Source organism: Marmota monax, unplaced genomic scaffold (genome assembly GCF_021218885.2).
Source record: "Marmota monax isolate L192 unplaced genomic scaffold, Marmota_monax_Labrador192_F-V1.1 WCK01_AAM20220418_F8-fsc00027, whole genome shotgun sequence".
NCBI classification, from domain to species: domain Eukaryota; kingdom Metazoa; phylum Chordata; class Mammalia; order Rodentia; family Sciuridae; genus Marmota; species Marmota monax.
Window position 1 is genome coordinate 14,906,940 of NW_026694617.1, and position 20,355 is coordinate 14,927,294.

Sequence of the window (20,355 nt, forward strand, 5' to 3'; positions counted from 1 at the left end):
TAGTACTGGTAAATTGTGATTGTCTCTGAGGGTCATCTTTTCTAATAGACTGATACACTTAATCTTCTTAATGTGCAGTTGTCATTAGGTCATTTCTTTACAGTGACTGGGACCAGTTACAATGTAAAATCCACATTTAAAATTGAGATCAAATTCTAAAATTTGCTTCTTATAGAAACCTTCTAAGATTTTGGTTCCTGTGCTCTCTATTCCTCAGGGAAATTCTGACATTCCCTCCTTCTGCCTTGGTGCAATCTACTCCCTACCCCTGGTATGTCCTGCCTTCCTATACCTTATCCAGAACATTCTAGAGCCATCAAAACAAATCTGACTTCCTTGAACCTTTCCTTTCTTCTAAACCCCATTCCTCTTGTATTCTTACCTATTTGAAATTCATTGTGTTCACCATCTTCTACTGTCCAAACAGTCATGAACTTTTCCTTGATTCTAATTCTCTGATATTCCTAAAAGCATGCACACAGGAGTCATATACATATTTATATATATTCTTGAATTTCACCTGTGCTTCCGCCAGTCAAGTGAAACACAACAAGTAACTTATTGGTAATTTTAGTTTTCTATAAAATGGCCATTCTGAGAGTCCTTAACTCCCAGGGTTATGATTAGGATCAAATGGGTTAATAAGTTTATAAGTCAAGGTAGGTGGAAACTTCAACTTAAGCCAGCATTTCTCAAAGTAGATTTCAAGGAATATGAGTTCTGCAAAACATTGCTTGAATAAAAGGGAGTTTGAGGTTAATACATTAAATTGAATCCAGTACATCTAATGCACCCATCTCAGTCAGTTGCAATGTACATTAGCACTTTTCAGGCTCTAAACTGTCTCACAGGAAAACAAAGCAAAAAAAAAAAAATTGTCCTACCATCCCCTCACACAGCTTCTGTGTGCATATATAATAGCTATTTAAAAGCCAGCCGAATTGGTGTTCGAAAATGCTGACTTGGACAAGAACTATAGTTTTCATCTTGGAAAATATTTCAGACTCAGGTTTCTAACAGTTTTTTTTTTTTTTTTTTTTTGTTAAAGAGACCATCTCCAAATGTTCAGAGTCATCACAAACCCTGAAAATGAACCAAATTTTATCTCTTGGGTGGCTATGCTACAAGGTTAGCAGAATAGTACTGACTTTCCAAGGCTCATTATTTCTTAACAATAACTCAATAACTTTAAAGTTATGAAAATGTTATGTTTTTCATGTGATATTCAACAATTGCTTGTCCAGCCAGTAGCAGATGTAAAAAAAAAAACATCTCAGGAGACAAGTTCAACATAGAAATATGTGAAAATGTATAAAGAGTGGGTAGAAATTCTCAAGAGTCTCTAGAAATGGGTATGCATAGCTGGTAGTTCATGAAGGAGGCAGAACTGGGATGTGGTCACTAAACCTGTGTTCTACTACATCCATCTCCAAAAATCAAATTCTTTACTTCTTTACAGTATTCCAGGTAAAAGGGCAATAAACACTTGTGCACTGATTGTCTCAATGTCATAAGCTGAATGCAACCAAATCTGTGAGGGTACAGTGGGAATTCTGAATTCACTTTATTTTATTTTATTTTTTATGGGAACAAAAATAAGCTGAGCTCACCTTTATTGCCCATTCGTGGTTGGCTCTTCTCTAAGCTATCACATCCCCTAATTCCTCACAAATATAGACCTTAACTCTCCTTTTATTTTCATGGAATAGTGTTTTTCCAATAAATTAGTATTTCACAAATCACATTAGTCATTTCTACTTATCCTCATTTGAATTCAATATACCTAATAGGAAATCAAGCTTTCCTATGACAGAGCCCTATTTAAAAAAAAAAAATGTGTTACGAAATCATGCTTTTGTGAGAGCAAAAGTAATGTCAAAGTCCTTGCAACAATTTTTATATTTTTTTAAAAACAACTGTCAGCTAAATTATTAAGTCATTATTATTTTCTTCCATTTTAGTCTAGTTCTCTTAGGCTGGAAGTAGTCATATTTCTTTATAATAAATACCCCAAATTTTATCAACCATAAATGGAAGACCTCTGAATCCTTGAACACCATGAGGTGTAGCACCATCTACATAGATAAATGAGGTCATAAACATATTAGGATCCCTTTTAATTCTGAACAAAAAAATAAGCAGAGAATTACATTCTAACCTAAATCTTGATATCTAAAATATCCAATTAGGAAAAAAATAGATCTGGAAGAAATTTTAGTGAATAACTATAGCAAATTCCTGATTTTATAAACATGAAAATTGAAGCTCTAAATATTGAGTTACAGAGTATGAACCCATCTGAGGTTTAGTCTTCTAATTCTCAATTTTACCTTCCACATTTATCACAGAGCTCCCAAGGGTCTCTCTCTGAAGAGTGAGGTCTTGTTTCCAAACTGAACAAAGCTTTCAGAAGTGATGTTTAACCCTTATATTTAATGTAGAATATGTTTTAGAAAATAGAAAGGGTTGCAAATTTCTGCAACTTCACCTGGAGCCAAGGGATCTCGAACCTCAGTGAAATGGTATAGGGAACTGAAGAATTCCAACTTCTGGCTGTTTCCCTTCCCTCAGTCTTGAGGAAAGATGTCACATGTCACATTAGAGTTTTGGCTCAGTGGAGAGGTAGAGCAACTTTGTTTTGTGTAATTTCATGCTCTAACTAGTAGTAAAGGACTTCAACCTACAGCTGGGGGCTATATGCTTTATTCATATAATATTTCAGTTCTTAGTTATAATTCTTTTGTATTTTGTATATTTTATATAACACCGAAGAGCCCTCTGAGCTTTTAAAAGTACCCTAGGATATAGAGCTCACATATATTTTAGTAAATCTGCCATTTTAAAAAATTATTCTTTACCCACTATTTTTCCATTCTAGAGTATCATTTTATGTTTTTGACCTTATTTAAGCTACTTAGTCTACTCATCATGGCACAATTGTACTCACTTTGCTCCTCACAAGGTTAAAATTAGGATTAACATACCATTTATGCTTATTTTTATTCTTTATTATTCTCATAAAAGTCTAGAAGGACCATCTTCCTTTATCCTTCTTTGAAACTCATTTAAAGAGACATTTTCTAATTTATATTATTTTCTTCTTTAAGATACCTTATATTCTTTCATTTGTCTTTTCCAATTTGATCTCTATCATCTTTTTTTTTCAGATTTCTTTTTCTTTCTGAGTTATTTTTATTATTATTTATCCAATTAAGCTCTTTTCCCATTTTTGTACTACTAACAATTTTTAATATCCCATTTTTCCTTAATAAACCATCAAAGTCCCTCAATACTAGTAGATTACCCCAGGAAACTACCTCCATCTGGATCTAGATAACCAAATTTAGCTTCTCAATTACTAATTGGATTCAGATCTGATGTGACATAATTATGTATGTTTTTAAAATAGTGAAGCAATTATTTTACTTACTCTAATGAACAGTCTGGAAGAATCTATTGGTTATTATTCTTGATGAGAAAAATCAAATCTATTAACTGAAATTCACTAAATCTATTTCTTTTCCCCACTTTCTCACTTGTTTGTTCACTTTTTTTTCCTATTATGATAAATGTTCCATAGTAAATCCCTTTAAATAAGTTATGGAAGAAGTCTAGAACAAAGAAAATGACTAGATGAAGGAGAAGGAATCAGACAATTAGATAAAATAGAAATGAAGTTAATTCTTAATTACAGTCTAATTCTTAATTATAGCTAATTCTTAGTTACCAAATTCATGGATCCACTTTTTCTCCAGCCAATATTAACTATGCTGCCAGAAACATACTCCTAAAGTTTGAAGATAGGGCTATCTCTTGAAAAACTCATTGTATCTTAAAACATACTAAACATGTTTTCCTGGTTTTTGAGACCCTGTAAAATTTAACTTGGAGTCATTTCCCTTCATGTCCCACATGTTCTCTGATCAGATTATCCTCTGCTCTAGAGCATCTCAGGATCCCTTAGTTCACTAAAGAAATGGCATCTTTTTCACCTCCCTATGGAAAGCATAGACAACAGTGTTCAACCACATCATGGCACTTACATTTGCATTATGAAGTCCTTGAATAGGCAGGATAGTTCTGCCCATCCAATGGTACTGTTCCTCAATGATAAGAGGCTACTCAGAAACTCTAAGGCCCTCTGGAGAACAGAAAGTTCTGCAAATGGTGTGGACAGGAAGAAGAACCAGTGGTTACAGTACACCAACTCCTATAGAATTTTACCTGGCTCCATAGATCCATTCCCTTGCTCCCATGTATGATTTTGAACTTCCCTGAGTTTTTCATCTGGCTAGATTACATAGGCCTGGTCCTTGGATATCTTGATAATGTAACCATCATGTCACAGAGGACCTCCAATGGGTAGATCAATATTAAATCAAGTGGAAGCAGTATTTGAAAAGTTTGGTCTTTACTCTGATGTTCGGAACAGAGAATAGCTGTAAAAAGAGATGACTACACCAGGATAACTTTTCTGTGCCCATTCAGTAAACTCAAAATGTGTTTTTATATTTTAAAATGTTTGCTCTATGACTTATATGCTTTGGAAAAAAAACAGAAATTTAAGCAAATTTTCCAGCAGCATTTCACTTCATTAAATCAGTCTTTACCCCATACCTGTAATATAGTATCTACCACATGGAATTCTGATTACACGTTTGGCTTTTGCAGTAGAGGATCAATCAAATACATATATATTATATTGGGACTTCCTCGACTTGCTTGGAATGCAGAAAGAAATAATTCCCCAGGTTTCCCTTTTTTTTTTTTTTTTTTTAGGAATTTCTGTTCTGGATAAATGTCAACCGTTTTAAGCCAAAATCATTAGATTCACTAATTTAATAAAGGAACAGCTTTCATATGATGAAAGATAACAACATAGTCCTGAAGTAGTGATTGATTGAATGGAGTTGAAACTGTTTGAGGGAAGACCTGTTTACTTAGGAGTCATGCACTTTCTTTTTGCCTCTGTGTCCCTGTTTGCAGATTTGCTTGCATTTGAAAATACTTTCTTATATTATCTATCTATCTATCTATCTATCTATCTATCTATCTCTAAATCTATATTTATATCTATATCTATCTGTATATATATTTATCATCTATCTGTGTATAAAAGTCCACTGTGTGAAATAATAATTATAAAAATAACTCCCTTTCCTACAAGTATGAAAGTCGGTTCCCTGAGCTCTTTCTCTACATTCTGTTAGAACTTTAAATACTAAGTTAGCCTGCCTTTGTACTCTATCCTGAAAATCTTTTGTTTGCCTTCCTTTCCTGTAAGAAGACGATTAATCTTCAAAGCTGTGTTTTTGTTTATTAGATGCTAATTTATTCTTTTCAAAAAGTCATTTTGGTGTCATTATTTATATTTCTGTTTATGAGATAGCAGACATTTTGAATAAACATTAAGATGATTAAATTTTAACCACATTCTTGCCAAGTCCTAAGTAGACCCTTGGTAAGCACTAATTGAGCATATCGTGAATAATATCCTGATTCGAACCAAATTATGATTGTCATACTCATTTTACACTTAATATGTGTCAGGCTATGTTATAGGACATTTATAGATGCAATTGATTTATATCAAGAACATCATGAAGCAGATATGACAGTTTCTATGCAGATGAAGAATTTGAGACCAATAAAGGTAAAAACAACATGACTGGGGCCACACAACACAAGAAAGGAAGGTCAGAATTCATCTTTTGGACTTTGAGATCTTGTTCTTGGCTATTATATTATGATGCATTTAATATTTATAATAAGCCTATTATTTTACTTAGCAGATGGGAAAACTGAGGCTTAGCATTCTAGACTTCATCAAAAGTTACTTTTCTATGGAATGATCCAAGAAAAAGTTAAATCAAGTTCAAGGAAGCCCCTTTCCTACTTATCACTCTTCCAATTAACATTGTGCCAACTAATTGTGGTTGAGACACAATTGTGGAATTATTATTCTTCACTATTTTTATTTATCTCAAAATTATTTGCTAAAGAAAAAGAAAAAAATATAACTAATAACATTTAATGCGTGTCTCATTCCTACAATAATCCAGAAAAATTGGCTCTGGTTGAAAAGTATAAAAAGTGAGCCCTGAGTTATTTTCGGCCCATCCAGTAACCTCAATACACCTTCTCCCTGTGGACTCAGCAGCATATGGCTGTGCTTCTCATGGTTCAGACTCTGCTGTTTATTCTGAACCTCTAGGTTACAATATGTTTTGTAATCACTAATAAGGACCACCTGTCTCTTGAGAGATTACACCATATAAAAATAGAGACCTAATTGTTCAAATTCACTCTCAGGTAGACAATACGTACTTTGTGTGTGGACCAAGATTACTGAATAGAATACCTAAATGAAAATAAATTTTACTAACTGATTATAATTGCTAAATTAAAAATATATGTCCTTTATATAAAAAGAAAAAAGAGACAATAATATTTGGAACAATAAAGGCTATGCTTTGGAGGATATGAAATGCCTTAGACATTTTCTAGAGAAAAAGAATAATCTGCTGGTTTTAAAAATTTATTCAGTTTACTAAAATATATTCAGTCCAAATTTGCTGCATTCAAGTATGCTTAACCATATAGTCTCTTGTGTAAAATCATGTTTAAATTCAGCCTCACCCCCCCAAAAAAACAAACAAACAAACAACAACAACAACAAAAACCCTGGCTTTAAAAACAAGCAGAATTCAGTTCAGTAAATACAGCCATTTACTGAAATTAAATAATAATTTTAAATAATTTTATAATAAATATATTATACACAAAAAGTTTTATAATAAATAAATTAACACAAAATGTTAGCAAATGCTAACATTGAGAGTATAAAACCAATTGTAATTCTGGTTTAATAGAATAAGAAGAAATAATGTATATGGAGAATAAATTCTCCTTTCAGTACCTCGCTTTGCTCCCTACCACAATTCCCATCAGGCCACATAGGAACTTGTCCCTAGGCTGCCACTGCAAAACTATGTCCACACCTTCATCAGCACACCTTTCTTGCTACAGGAGAACTGTTGGTCTGAGGGTCTGTCTCCCCTTCTAATCTGGGACTGCCCTGTGAGCAGAGACCCACAGCCTCTAGTCTCAATCCCTAGCAACTTGTACAAGCACAGAATGAACTTAACAAGCCTGTTAAAAATAGCTGCCTGTGCCTCTTGTCTGCTTGAAACGTTATACTCTTTGATCACAGACTGGTGACTGCAATAAATAATGCTTCAGTGTGTACTTCAAAATTGCTGAAAGAGTAGATTTTAAGTGTTTTCACCACACACACACACAAAAATGACTAGTATGAGAGAGGATGGATTTGTTCATTAGCCTGCTTTAAAATCATTCCACATTGTAAACATACATCAAAATACCACATTGTACTATATATAATATTAGTCAAATAAAAATAAAATTGTAAATGTGTTTTAAGAAAGTATTGCATGGTTTAAACATAAAAACTTGAAAAATAACACACACACACACACATAACTGCCTAAGTGATAATTTCTATTCACAAAATACTATAGAAAAATAAACAATGTGTTTACATTATGTAAAGTTTACTTTTTAAGGTAAATATCAAATATCAAAGATAGGCAGAAACAACTAACTGTGGGGACAAAACATTAGCATTTAAATGGGAGATTCTTGGAACTTTATAAAGCAAACTCAAGTACTTCTTCTAAAAGGACCTTCACTTCCCTACTCAACACACTTATTGTCACATCTCTCACTGATCCCATAGAATCATGAGATACGGAGTAATTGTGTGCCAGGCCCTTATTGTGTGATTTGTTTTAATTCTTGTTATAACCATATAAGGTAGTTGCAATTACTATTTCCATTTTACTGATGATGCAACTCAGGTAAAGAAATTGGTGCCTCGCCTAAGATCTAAGCATGACTTTTAAAAACCAGTAGCTTTCCAGGCAGGTATCTGATCCATCTTCCAAGGATAGTTTGTTTGCAATGATAGTCCCCAAAATTCAATCCATGGTTTATAACTCTCTCCACAGCCTCATTCACTGTTCTCTTCTGAGAGTTGCATTTTCACAGTTTCATTGAAAGTAGCACTACGGTATAGTTACAAATGATCACAATCATGCACGAGAAATAATTCTTACAAACTGTTTTGATATATTTTATGAACGATAACATGATGGTAAACAAAACTTTCATGCATCATTAAATGTACATAAAAGAGCAGCTTGAGATTCAATATGAAGTTTTATAATAAATACATTATACCCATATAGATGTGTGTGTGGGCACTTTGTGAATAACTATTTTAGGTGTCTTATTACTATATACTAGTTCATGTATTTCTTAAACACTGAATTTTGTTATGGGAATCCTTAATCATAAGAATGTAATAGGCAATTTTGGCTTTGATAAAAGTCAGAGAAACGTAGCTTCCCTCTTTAAACCCTTGTCAAATTTCGTCATGTTGAATAATTTTACTTCACATAAATCTACTTCCAAATGAACATTTGACAAAAAGTTAATGATTTTCATGTAATTAACAACTTATGGAATTTTCTATGCATGTTTCAGTAAATCTGTTTGGATTCAGAACAATGTATGTTTCATGAAGCACTTACATGCAGTAAATTGTAGACACATTGTCTTACATACTCCAATAGTTGGAAACATGAGCTCTCTGCATGGCTGAATGCAGAGCTATGATAATTATCAAGAAGTCATTTCAAAGAAACTATAAATCATACTCTAGTTTTATTTTTTTCTCATTATCTACTTCTTTGCTGAGAATACCATGACAGATGCTGCCAAAATGTATTACTTCAGGAGACATATTTGGACCTACAGAAATAGAAATTTGTAAAATACTAACTGATGTCTTTTGAATGGGTTCAAACACTAGAAAGCCTATGCACCTCCCAACAGGATTACCATAGCTTAGAGAACCAAGAAGAGGAGACACATTTCATTAGAAGAAAGGGTGAATTATTTACACATTTGAACAACAGAACAATGGAAGATGTTCCTAGTTTAGTAGAAGCATTTTAAAAGCATCTTAATGTCTACAGAGGAAGCATTGCTGCTGTTGTAGTGATTCCTTGGCCACTTAAATGTCTGAAAACAGTCCTATGTTTCTGAGGAAGAGAGGCTATATGAATGAGTTCCCATTCTTAGCCAACACATCTGGGCACACTCTCTATACCCAAAGAAGCCACCTGCCCTGATATAGCAAGAGCTGTTAAAATGTGAAATAACTCTTAACCCATTGGTAAACAGATGCTGCTCCAATATTTCCCTCCACCTTAAACCCTCCCTACACTGCCATGCCCAATCCAGTGCTCTGCTCCCTGCGATTTCCGGAGCCTCCCTTATCCATCAAGTTCTTTATCCAGAGCACTTTAGAATTGGTTGGTACAAGTACCCGATGGTTCTCGCCCAAGTCCCTAAAGACAAATGCCCTCTAGGAGTACTTTTGGGCTGCCCACTAGACAGGCACACCTGCTGAAACTCCTCCCTGCTGCCATCCACTTGTGTCAACCACACTGGGTCCCTGCCAGACACCCACAGAAAGAGCTGGAGCCTCAGGAGGAGCATGGTTCTGTAGCACGCAAATGTCCAGCTACCTTTCACAACACCCAAAGGCCCTGGGATCCTGCTTAGGAAGCTTAGGCCAGGGTTCTCCAAGTTATCCTCGTATGGCTACTTACAGAGCTATAAAATTTGTGGTGCTTGGACTGAGATGTCTAAGGTACACAAAGGTACCAGGCAGCAGTAAGGGATGCATAATAATCTGAAGATCACCCTGTACACATCAATTTCCCCTAGTGTTGTAACTCAAAGAGGTAATACAAATATTGAGTATGATTTACTTCCATCCATCAGGTATAGCCATTAGGTGTCACCTTATGATGTGGCAAAGGTAATGAACACTTTTGTTAAAGTCCAGACTTGACAAATTCACTACACATTTTGCCACTCCCACCCTCTCTCTCTCTCTCTCTCTCTCTCTCTCTCTCTCTCTCTCTCTCTCTCTCTCACACACACACACACACACACACACAAACACAAACACACACACAAAGTGTGCAAAAGACATGAACTAGCAAGTTCAGAAAAGGGAAAATTTCTCTAAGCGTATAGCCAAAGAAAAGATTCACTAAATCTTTATAGATATTAGAAGATTTTTTTCTACAGAGGTTGAAGTTATGTATTTTAAAAGAAAGCATCCCTCTTTGAGAACCATATGTATTAATGCACGTTTACATTGATACTTGCTTTTAGATGAAGCTGATTGGTCCAGTGCCCGATGACTTTGTACTCTGTACTTTTGTTGGTTATTTGATACTGGAAGATATCATAACGTCCGGGAGCATCTCCGTTTTCATTAAAAGTGACAGGCGTACCAGCACTGCCTATAAACGTTTAGAAAACAGTGTTAATAAAGTTTGAATAATATAAACCATTGGGATTATATTTTCTCTAAAGAAGAATGGTAGATAAAATATATTATGTGTTTTAAGTGATACGAAGATTGTAATCCATACAAGGTCATTCTTGATAGCAATAATATCTTTTAAATGAAAATAAGCCAGATGTACGAATAGGAATCAGATGTGCTTTATTATGCACATTAGAAAGTAAATGATGAGCATCCAAGTTAGGCAATGTACAGAGAAGCTAAATAAATATAAGATGATAGACTGAATATTCATTGCTTGCTACACAGAACAGTAGTTAATAGAGAAAAATGTAAATGTCTTGAAGCGTGACAGCTATTGTACAATACGAACTTCAAACAGCAATTCCAAATTGGCAGGAGAAGATTCCAGCCAGAATCCTTGGAGTTTGATTTCATCTCAACTTCAAATCCACACTCAAGCTGTTGCCCTTTCTAATTCCTCTGCCTCTGCTACCTCTGCCCAAGAGAATATCAGCGTGGGCTGCTGCTGGGAACCTCTCAATGGGTGAGGCAGCAAGCCTTGGGAAATTCCATCTCTGTTCAGATCATAAAAGTCCCTTGATTCACAGGGATGAGTGTGACAGTATTAGAGCAGCATAGGATGCAAAAAATGCAGTCTTTCCTAAACTCCATTTCTCTCTGAAGCTTTCATCTTTCCTCTTAATAGCTTCGGCTCACTTTTACTTTCCATCTTATTGACTCTTCTATAATTACGGGTGTCTGAGTGGAAAGGGATCACCACCCCAGTGTTGTCTTGCTCCATCCAGCCTCACTCTACACAGACTTTCTGTTCCTTTAACAGCCTTTAGACCCCTTCATCTTCATGAATTATTCTTTCCTATCTCAACAAATTCACCTGACACCCATCCCTCTTCTTGCTGCCTATCTTCTCTCTACCGGCCCCTTCCCTGAATTTCTCCTTTGAAGATATTGGATTTAATTTCTCTTTTGTACTAGAAAGAAAGTTTCCTCTCCTTGTGATCTCTTTTTCATATTATATTCTCCAAAATCATATATTATTCTAAATACACCAACTTATATATTTCCATCTGATAATGAGTTTATTTTATATGTACAGTTGTTTACCTAATAATCAATAATTACAAAATTCTGAAACATTTATCAGGCTAAATAGGTAAAATTATCAAAAAAGATAGTAACTTTGCAAATAATTACCATCACAACAGCAATTAGAGTACTTAGCATTTAATGAAAATATTTAATATCTGTTTTCTTGATTTTTTCTAAAATTAGAAGATGAAGTCTCTAATGAAACCACAGATCCCTGATATTCTTAAATACTGCTGAGCCAACAAGAGGTAGCACAGCCTAGAGGAAAGGTCACTGATCTGAGGGCTAACTCCATTCCCCATTTACATTCACAATCTGTGTATGTCTCTTTTTTCATTTATAGTAGGAACTTAACAATGAATATAATATATTTTTGGAGTTGCTAGAGAACAGTACCCATGCACATCATCATTCTTTTTATTAATTCATGGAGGAATTGACTTTATGAATCAATGGAAGACTGAGGAATTAGGGGGGAAGCAGGAGCTCTCTAATCAACCAGTATCATCTTACCACTTCTAGATATTCAAGTGGAAACCCATTTGCTTTTCTTAACCAACACCTTTACCAACTTCTAATGTGACATTGAGGTGTTAACCTCTTAAATCCTCAGTTTCTTCATCTACAAAGTGGGAGTAATAGCACTTTTCTCATAGAAATGTTGGGAGAATTAAAAGAATCAATTCTTATGAAGTGTTTAAACCAATGAATGAGATAATTAAATATTTTTATTCAGTAAATATTTAGATTTAGATTCAGTAAACACCAGTGCGTGTGGATAAAAAGAACAGAGGCATCTTTAAGCGATGCCTCAACAAAAAATTATTGAAATTCCAATGGTGAAGATCTGACTAGAAAAACACACATTATGAATTTCACAGTATCATCAATTCCTGACATTTATATATCACTTTGAAATTTTTGAATGTCACATTCTCTACTGAATAAAATGATATTTAATTTTCTCTAAGCAGAATTCCCAATGTTGTCACCTCCTTGACCAAATGATTCCTCATCTCCTATAATAGCAGTTTCTGATTATTGTGCCACAATGATACTCAAGATGGAAGAAAGTTGCTTGTGTTATACACTCCCATGAATGTACTCTGGGTTCTACAAAATTTCTAGTGTGACAGCTGTTTCTATATCTCTTTTCTCCAATTCAAGAAAGGCTACTGGACAGCAAGTGAACAAAGACTACATTATCACAAAAATATAACTCCCAACTTTGATACTTTACATATCATTTGTAGCATCAAGTTACACTAAATTTGACATGGAATTTAGGGGAAATATAGGATTAGGAGTATGAGTTCTGGAATCATATTGTGGGGTACAAAGCCCCAGTTCTGCCACTTATTAGATGTTACTATTTTAAATTCTTAATTTCATTATATTGCACTTCAAAATGGGTTAATAGTAATTTCCACCTCAGAGGGATATGTAAGTATTAAATGAACCAATCTATGTAAAGAGTATTATATAAATATTTTATATAAATATTTATATAAATATTATATGAATATTATATAAATATAAATATTATGTAATTTTAACTGTATCTTTTCATTTTGTTGGTACATTATAATTATACATAATAGTAGAATTCACTGTTACATATTCAGACATGCAAATAATACACTTCGTTTAATTTCATTGCCTAGTACTACCCCTATAGTAAATAATTTTTTTTTCCCACACCAATGCTATTTGAACCCCCACACCCTTATTGATGTAAGAATACTTGAACTTCTCAGGGAGCAAATATGGTTTTCACGACATCTCTCTTACTAATCTTTATACTGTTTTAACAAAATGCCACATAACCTAAAATCCCATTCCCTGCATCACAATGCTCTACTTGCCATCCTGCCTTTGCATGTGCAGTTCTAAATCCCCTTCCTGCTTCTTCCTAATCATCTTGTTCATTCCATTCCTCTGAGATGTGGCTCAAGGGTCAAGCTCTTGTAGAGCATGATCTTCCAGACCTGAAGCCAAGACCCAAGTACCACTTCCATTCACTTTACTCTGCATATTTTTATTATTGATCACATACATAACTAACATCCATTCAACAGATATTTCTTGAGAGCCTACCTGGTGCTCAACACTGAGTTGATTCTGCCTTCCTCACAAAGCCATGGTCTCCTTAGTAAAGGTGGAATGTATCTGTTATCTTTGTAAGCACTGCACCAAAGACAGTGCTCAATATTGAGCAATCAATCAATAAATTACAGGCAAGCATAAAAGGGGCACTCCCTCATGCTCTCAATCAAAGCCATGCTCAACCTCTTCATGATATTATGAACTTCAAAATAATAAATATATAAATAGGGCTGGGGATATGGCTCAGTGCTTAAGTGTCCCTGCATTTAATCTTTGGTACCATAAATAAATAAATAATAGTGTGAGCTTCATTTGTATCACCTCTCTTCTTTTATATTCACAAATGAAGAGATCAAATCAGTCCTTTACTCATTGTTATCAATGTGACATTAGAAACCAAAGCAAAACTTTGGCATATCTCTAAATGAGCCCTGAATTAATTTCTGGTAGCTGAAGAAGTTTTCATTGCTTATTGCTTTAGCATCTTGTTTTTATAATATGTTTTTTGGTCATGGGCTAGACTTGCAGTTGAATTACATCAAGCCTCTCACATAGAGAACTGACTCTGTTGCATATTGATGTATCTCAAACTATTGCCCTGGTACTCTGGTCTATGTAACAAAGACATGCAAATAATATACTTTGTTCACCCTTGAATAGACATGAAGGACTCATTGATGGTTTACTACTTTATACATGTTTGTTGTCTTTTAAAAAGATGATCTTTTGTACTGAAATTAGTCACTCTGTGAAAAATAATTAAGGAAGATTTTGTCTAGGACAAAATCAAATGGTAAATGACTCTGAGTATATTTATTAATTTATCATAACTAAATTACATAAGTAAATATAAAAAATAAATTTGAACAGGGAATAATCATATAGATATAGTATATCATATATAGTTATATACATATAATATTATAAATCATGCTCCATCAAATTTTCTTGTTTTACTCCTTTCCATTCTATACTTTAAGAATCTCATTTTTAAGTGCATTAAATTTTTAAAATACTTTTTCATCCATGTATGCTAGTAAGAAATGGAAACAAACTCATGAAGTTGTGAAGTAATTTTTACTAGTCAGGTACTGCCCTCAGGGTTCACACATCTCCTGGAATATTTTCTGTACAATAAGAAATGTATGGGAAAATTATATTTTTATTACTAGGCATCTCAAGAACTTGTAATGTGGTTGTATAGGAAAAATTATACATCCAGTGAAGATTTTATTTGAAAATGCTGGGTCTTTTGAGTTTTATGTGGGGAGAGATTATGGGCTTGGGATTCAGGTACTAAAGTTTGATTTTTGGATCTGCCAATTACCTATGTGATCTTGGCAAGTTACCCTCATTAGGCCTCATTTTTCATCTGTCAAGTTTGCAAAATGACCCCAACCTCTCTGGGCTATTTCAAGGAATACATGAGATGACACATGTAAAGCATTTAATGTGGGCTTGCATGCAATAAGTCGCAATGAATGAAAACTATCATCATCGTTATCCTTTCCTTTGCCATTACATGTATGTTCCCTTGGTCTACATTTTCTTCCTTCCACAAAGCAAAAAGCAATACAAGAATAATTCATTCACCTCCCTGTGCAAAAATTACACTTTTATATATTTATAAGTGTAAGCTTCTCTATTTATTTTCAAATTTACTACTTTCCTCCCCCCCTTCTCTTTGCTACCCAAACTTCATCCATTAGCCCATCACCACCTCCAACATTAGACAAGCAGGAAAATGTAAGAAAATATAAGAAATGTGAGATCATTAATTTAGCATTTTTAGCAACCTTAGATAAAGAATGACTGTATGAAATTTAAGGCATTGACTAAAATGCAATGGAAAAGAGCAATTTTCAACAGAACCTCAGTTATTCATGTTCTTCTTTTCCTTATCTTCTCCATTTTGTCAAGTATTTATTACAACCAATAATCATTACTGTGTATTTGAAAAACACTTCCTAGTTTACTTATTTAGGAATCAGTCTGATTATTCTGACTCACATCCAGGACACAGCCCTATTCATTGAAGACTTGAGTTTCTGACTCACCGTATTCTTCATCCACATTCCTGCTATTCTTTCTGGAATTCTTACTACTCACCTGGGTGACTCAACATCCTGGCCTCTGCATTAACTGACTTCACTTAGAATTTTCTTTTCTTTTTTTTAATGTCTTATAATCTATGATCATGATCACTCTTAAAATTGCCCCATACAATAATGATGTCATTTACAAACTTTTCCTTCTGGACAACACTTTTTACCTCTACTACAAAAATTCTATGTGCCCCTAAACTTACCAATTCACAGATCACCCTTTTTGTCACTATACCTCACTACCTCACCCCCCATTATACTTTCTCTCCTCTTCTTTTACTACATGAGTTCCATGATCTTCCTTGTGTATACCTTTTGTTTTTATGTACTTCTCTCTATTCAATTTTGTTCTTCTATCAATCACAGTCATGGTTAAACTAAATTGTACTCAAGCAGCTGAATGTTGTTAAAGAAACAAAAACCCTACTGTCTGGAAGGACAAGACTCTGCTGAGGCAAGTGTTGTACCCAGGGCATGACAGAGGGTGTCTGTCTCCCTAAATTTTACATGCAGGTAACTGTATGCTTTAGCTAATGAGGAACCTACTATCTGATCTTACCTTAAATTTGCAACATCAGATTTCACATGTGCAATCAACATTGCTTTGTAGTCCTATCATACTTTGCCATTCAGACCCCTTCTTTCTGGATATTTGACTATTTAGCATCTTATTCTCACTCCTTACATGTTCAATACATTCCATTCCCTGTCATTTTAGCTTGTCTCACAAATTCTTACTGAGAAAAAACAGCAATAAGACAGAAATTCCCCTGTCACTCCACTAGAAAACCTGCATCCACACTGGTACCCTGTTTTCCCTGCTGTTGCAACACACCTTCCAGATCCAGTCAAAGGCACATTCCTTCCCTGGTGTCCGGCTTCATCTGCTTTCACCCTCTGCACCCTTAGGTCCATAGCTAGCTCTTTATTTTACATCAACAAATTTAGAATTTCTGTAGTATACCCTTAAATTTGGAAATGAGTTCTAATAGTTCTCCTCTTATTATGAATGCAAGCAAACAAATCCCATTACTCTAATCCCAGTCCCAGCTAGATACTGCCTTCATTTCCACCTCCTTCACAACAAAATGGTGCTTACTCTCCAGTTTCTTATTTCTAACTCTTCAACCCATTTTGATTCCAAATTTAACCTCCTACCTCCATTGATGAGTTTTGAATTGGAATGTCCATTTCTGAGTGCACTATTCCAACTATCTGCATTTCCACTGTGTTGTTTTATAATTATCTTAAACTTCACATTGCAATCTTCTTACTCAGATACCATACTTGATATTTACACATTCCCAAACATGAAGAGTCATGTAATCTGTCTCCTCTTAGTCAGCACCTATTGGCCATTCATTCAATCAAGTCAGAACATAAATCTATACCCCACGACTTATAGTACCACGTTTGGGGTGAAGTGTTGTGAACTCTGGACTTCAGTTTGTAACAATATATCCAAATTGGTTCTTTACCACACTCATGCAAAATGTTAACTGGAGAAACTATGTAAGAGGGTATACATTTACTGTATATTTTATCCACTCAGTTTTTCTATAAATTTAATTTCTCTTAAAATGTCTTAAAAAGTAAAAGAAAAAAGGAGAAATCAATTATTACAGTATATTTTTTATGAAAACCAATATATGCAAAATATCATGTCAAACTATAAATAATATATGAGTATTAATGAGGTAGCTTTCACCTTTTCTCCTAAGTCTCCAAAATCCTAAGCATATTTTATGCTTACAGCATATCACAATTTGAATGAGCCTCATTTCAAGTGCTCAGTTGCCACCCATGGCTACTGGTGACCATATTAAAACAGCACTTTAATACTGTCTACAGGGCAATTCAATTGGCCCCTACTCCAATTGTACTGAACCCTCTTCACTAGTTTTTCCCCTAAAAGTATATGGGTTCACCCAAGTCTGACCTAGGACTCAGAGGATGCAAGATCGCAGGAGTGAAAATTTTAAAAAGGCAAACAAACACATGCCATATCTGATATAAACAGATTCTGTCTCAAAAACATCCACAGTTTTCCCATTCCATTTCCTTTGCCACTAGCTCAGTCCAGACTACCATGCCATCTCTCCCTGCTCTAGCCAGTACCCTGCATTCATACTTATCAACAGCAAGGTAGTTACTCTCTACCCTGGAGCCCAAGTGATACTATGAAACAAATCAAATCATGTCACTCCTCTTCTTAAAAACCATTTGCCGATTGCCATTTCACTTATAATAAAATACAAAAGACTTATGATGGCCTTTAAGGCCCTCTCATTCTTTTATCTTTTGTATTGTATCCATCCCTGTTCTGCAAACATGTAAAGCTTGCTCTGTCTCAGGGAATTTGCATTTTCTGTTCTCTGTTCCAGTGTTCCTCCCCCTTGGATCACCTCACTGGCTTCTTCTCATGATTATATTCCAACTCAAATATCACAAAGAGAGGGCCTGTCAAATAATTATAAGTAATAAAGCCTGTCACTCACTATTACCCACATTATCTATTTCTTTCATAGTATTTGTGGGTATCCAAAATATATCATGGATTTAACTGATTATTAAGTATTGTTCAATTATATGCTTATGATTGTGGAGACATGTTGACCATCATATGTGTACCAAAGGCTATTGGATGAGCATCTCAATCTACAGTCTCTCCTGGGAACAGAGTTAGGCTATATGGCCACTCATTGTACTTAGATATAGCCAAATGATTAGTTATAGTCAATCAAATATGAGAGGTGATATGTACTACTTAGAAGGATCTTTAAAAGCCCCATAAGTGGTCCTCTGTGTTCATTTCTCCATCTGGGTGGCTAGAATAGAAATGGCATGCAGGATAACCTAGGGATCTGGTCTACCTGATAAAATGGCAGAGCTTGGCATTAGCCTGCATCCCAGTGTGTGTGCAGAAGGTCTGTGCTACTAGTTCATCCCCATTTACCCAGTGCTATTATGTGAGTTCAAAACAAACTTCTGATTGAGTCATTATAGGTCATGAATCTTCTTACAGCAGACAGCCATAACCTCTGAGTATCTAGTAAAGTAGAACCTCAATTAATAACTACTAAGTAAATCAATATAATTATACTAAGTCTGGAAATGAATGCTTCACTTATGGACACATTATAAAGTTTTAAGAACTCTGCAGAGTTTTATAACTGGCTAAAAAACACAGGAATGGATGAGTAATTAGCTTCCAATTCTTCTTAAGAGTTAAGACTGATTACTGCAATGTAGACACACACACACACACACAACAAGGTGGAATGAAGAATTTGCAGTCATATTCTACAATTGCAGGGAAAAAGTATCCATGTTTATTAACCATGGCTAAGGCACTCACACAATTGAATGTTTTCATAAAAACTACATATACAGATATTTAAAATATGTGTCAAATTTTAGTTTAAAATGACTTTATTTGACAATTTGGGTATGTAATGAAAGAAAAACAGAATGAGGTATATACTTGAATGGCATTTCTAATTCTCTGAGCTAACACTTCTTGATTTTTTTTCCATTCATAAATTGAGCTGAAAGCACTATTTCCTCTTGTGTAAGTCTCTTTTATGATTTGGGGATTAAAGGTGCTTTATGATTGCCAAGAGTCATCATCATTAATGAATAGCACCAGTTAGAAATAGAAATACAATCTATAATTGCATTTATAGTACTCACATAAGCTGATTGAACTTTCAAAATAAGAAAAAAAAATCCATTACATAGTGATACACATCTCAAGGAAGCAGATGAATTAAGAAGCTTAAATAAAATCTCTTGTAAGAATAGTGACCAAAGAGACTATTAAAATATCAAATGATTGAATAAAGAAAAGAATTGGGAAAGAACATATTGCAATTAGGCAAATTTTAGTAATACATTTTATCTTAAAAGGAATTGGGGAACAAACCAAAGTATCTTACAATTCCCTGAATTCAATATATCTTTATTTCCTAACAGAAATCCTTCCTTTATCTCGTGCAACTGAAGCCCTTTATTATTACTTTTGAGGGCATTAAACACTTTCTACATGAGAATTTTAATACATTACTTCCATTATAAGAAGGACTATGCTTCATGAATCACTGTATTTCTAATAGTGGTGAGTACATACATAAGAGGTGTGTGTGTGTATGTGTGTGTGTGCGCTCGTGCGTGAATGAGCATGCATGACCATACACAAATGCACATACACACATATATTCCAGCCTTTCAAATTTGCTATATTAGGAGGAGTGTCCACTGTGATGCTTGAAAACAGTTCACTGTTTTGCTAGCAAAAGATGTTCTTGCTATTTAAAAATATTCAAATTTATCAATTTTTACAATGAATGCTTTCAGGTGTGTGTAAGAATCTTTTTATTCAAATATCTAAAAATTGAAAGTTTATACTTTTTACTAAGAATTTTAAAATGTTTGCTTTTGATAAATGCATTTTTAGTTCACCTGCAGTTGATGTATGGTGCAATTCCACTTTTTTATAAACTGATAATCATTTTTCACTTTTTTATTAAATAATTTCCCTTTCAGTACTGACTGCATAGATGCTCTTGCTTTATACTTAAGATCTGTAGAGAAGTGAGACTACCTGTTTTTTCCTGTTCC

At 34.4% G+C, this 20,355-nt stretch overlaps 1 protein-coding gene across 3 annotated transcripts in view; it reads right to left on the bottom strand.

Moving 5' to 3' along the window:
• The window catches only part of Grm8 (glutamate metabotropic receptor 8), a 764,371-nt gene that overhangs the window by 125,407 nt on the left and 618,609 nt on the right, over nucleotides 1-20,355 (bottom strand). For all 3 annotated transcript variants that reach the window (XM_058572136.1, XM_058572135.1, XM_058572137.1), the window contains exon 8: nucleotides 10,276-10,406. In XM_058572136.1, the coding sequence (XP_058428119.1) occupies nucleotides 10,276-10,406 (131 nt within the window). The remainder of the gene's footprint in view (nucleotides 1-10,275; nucleotides 10,407-20,355) is intronic.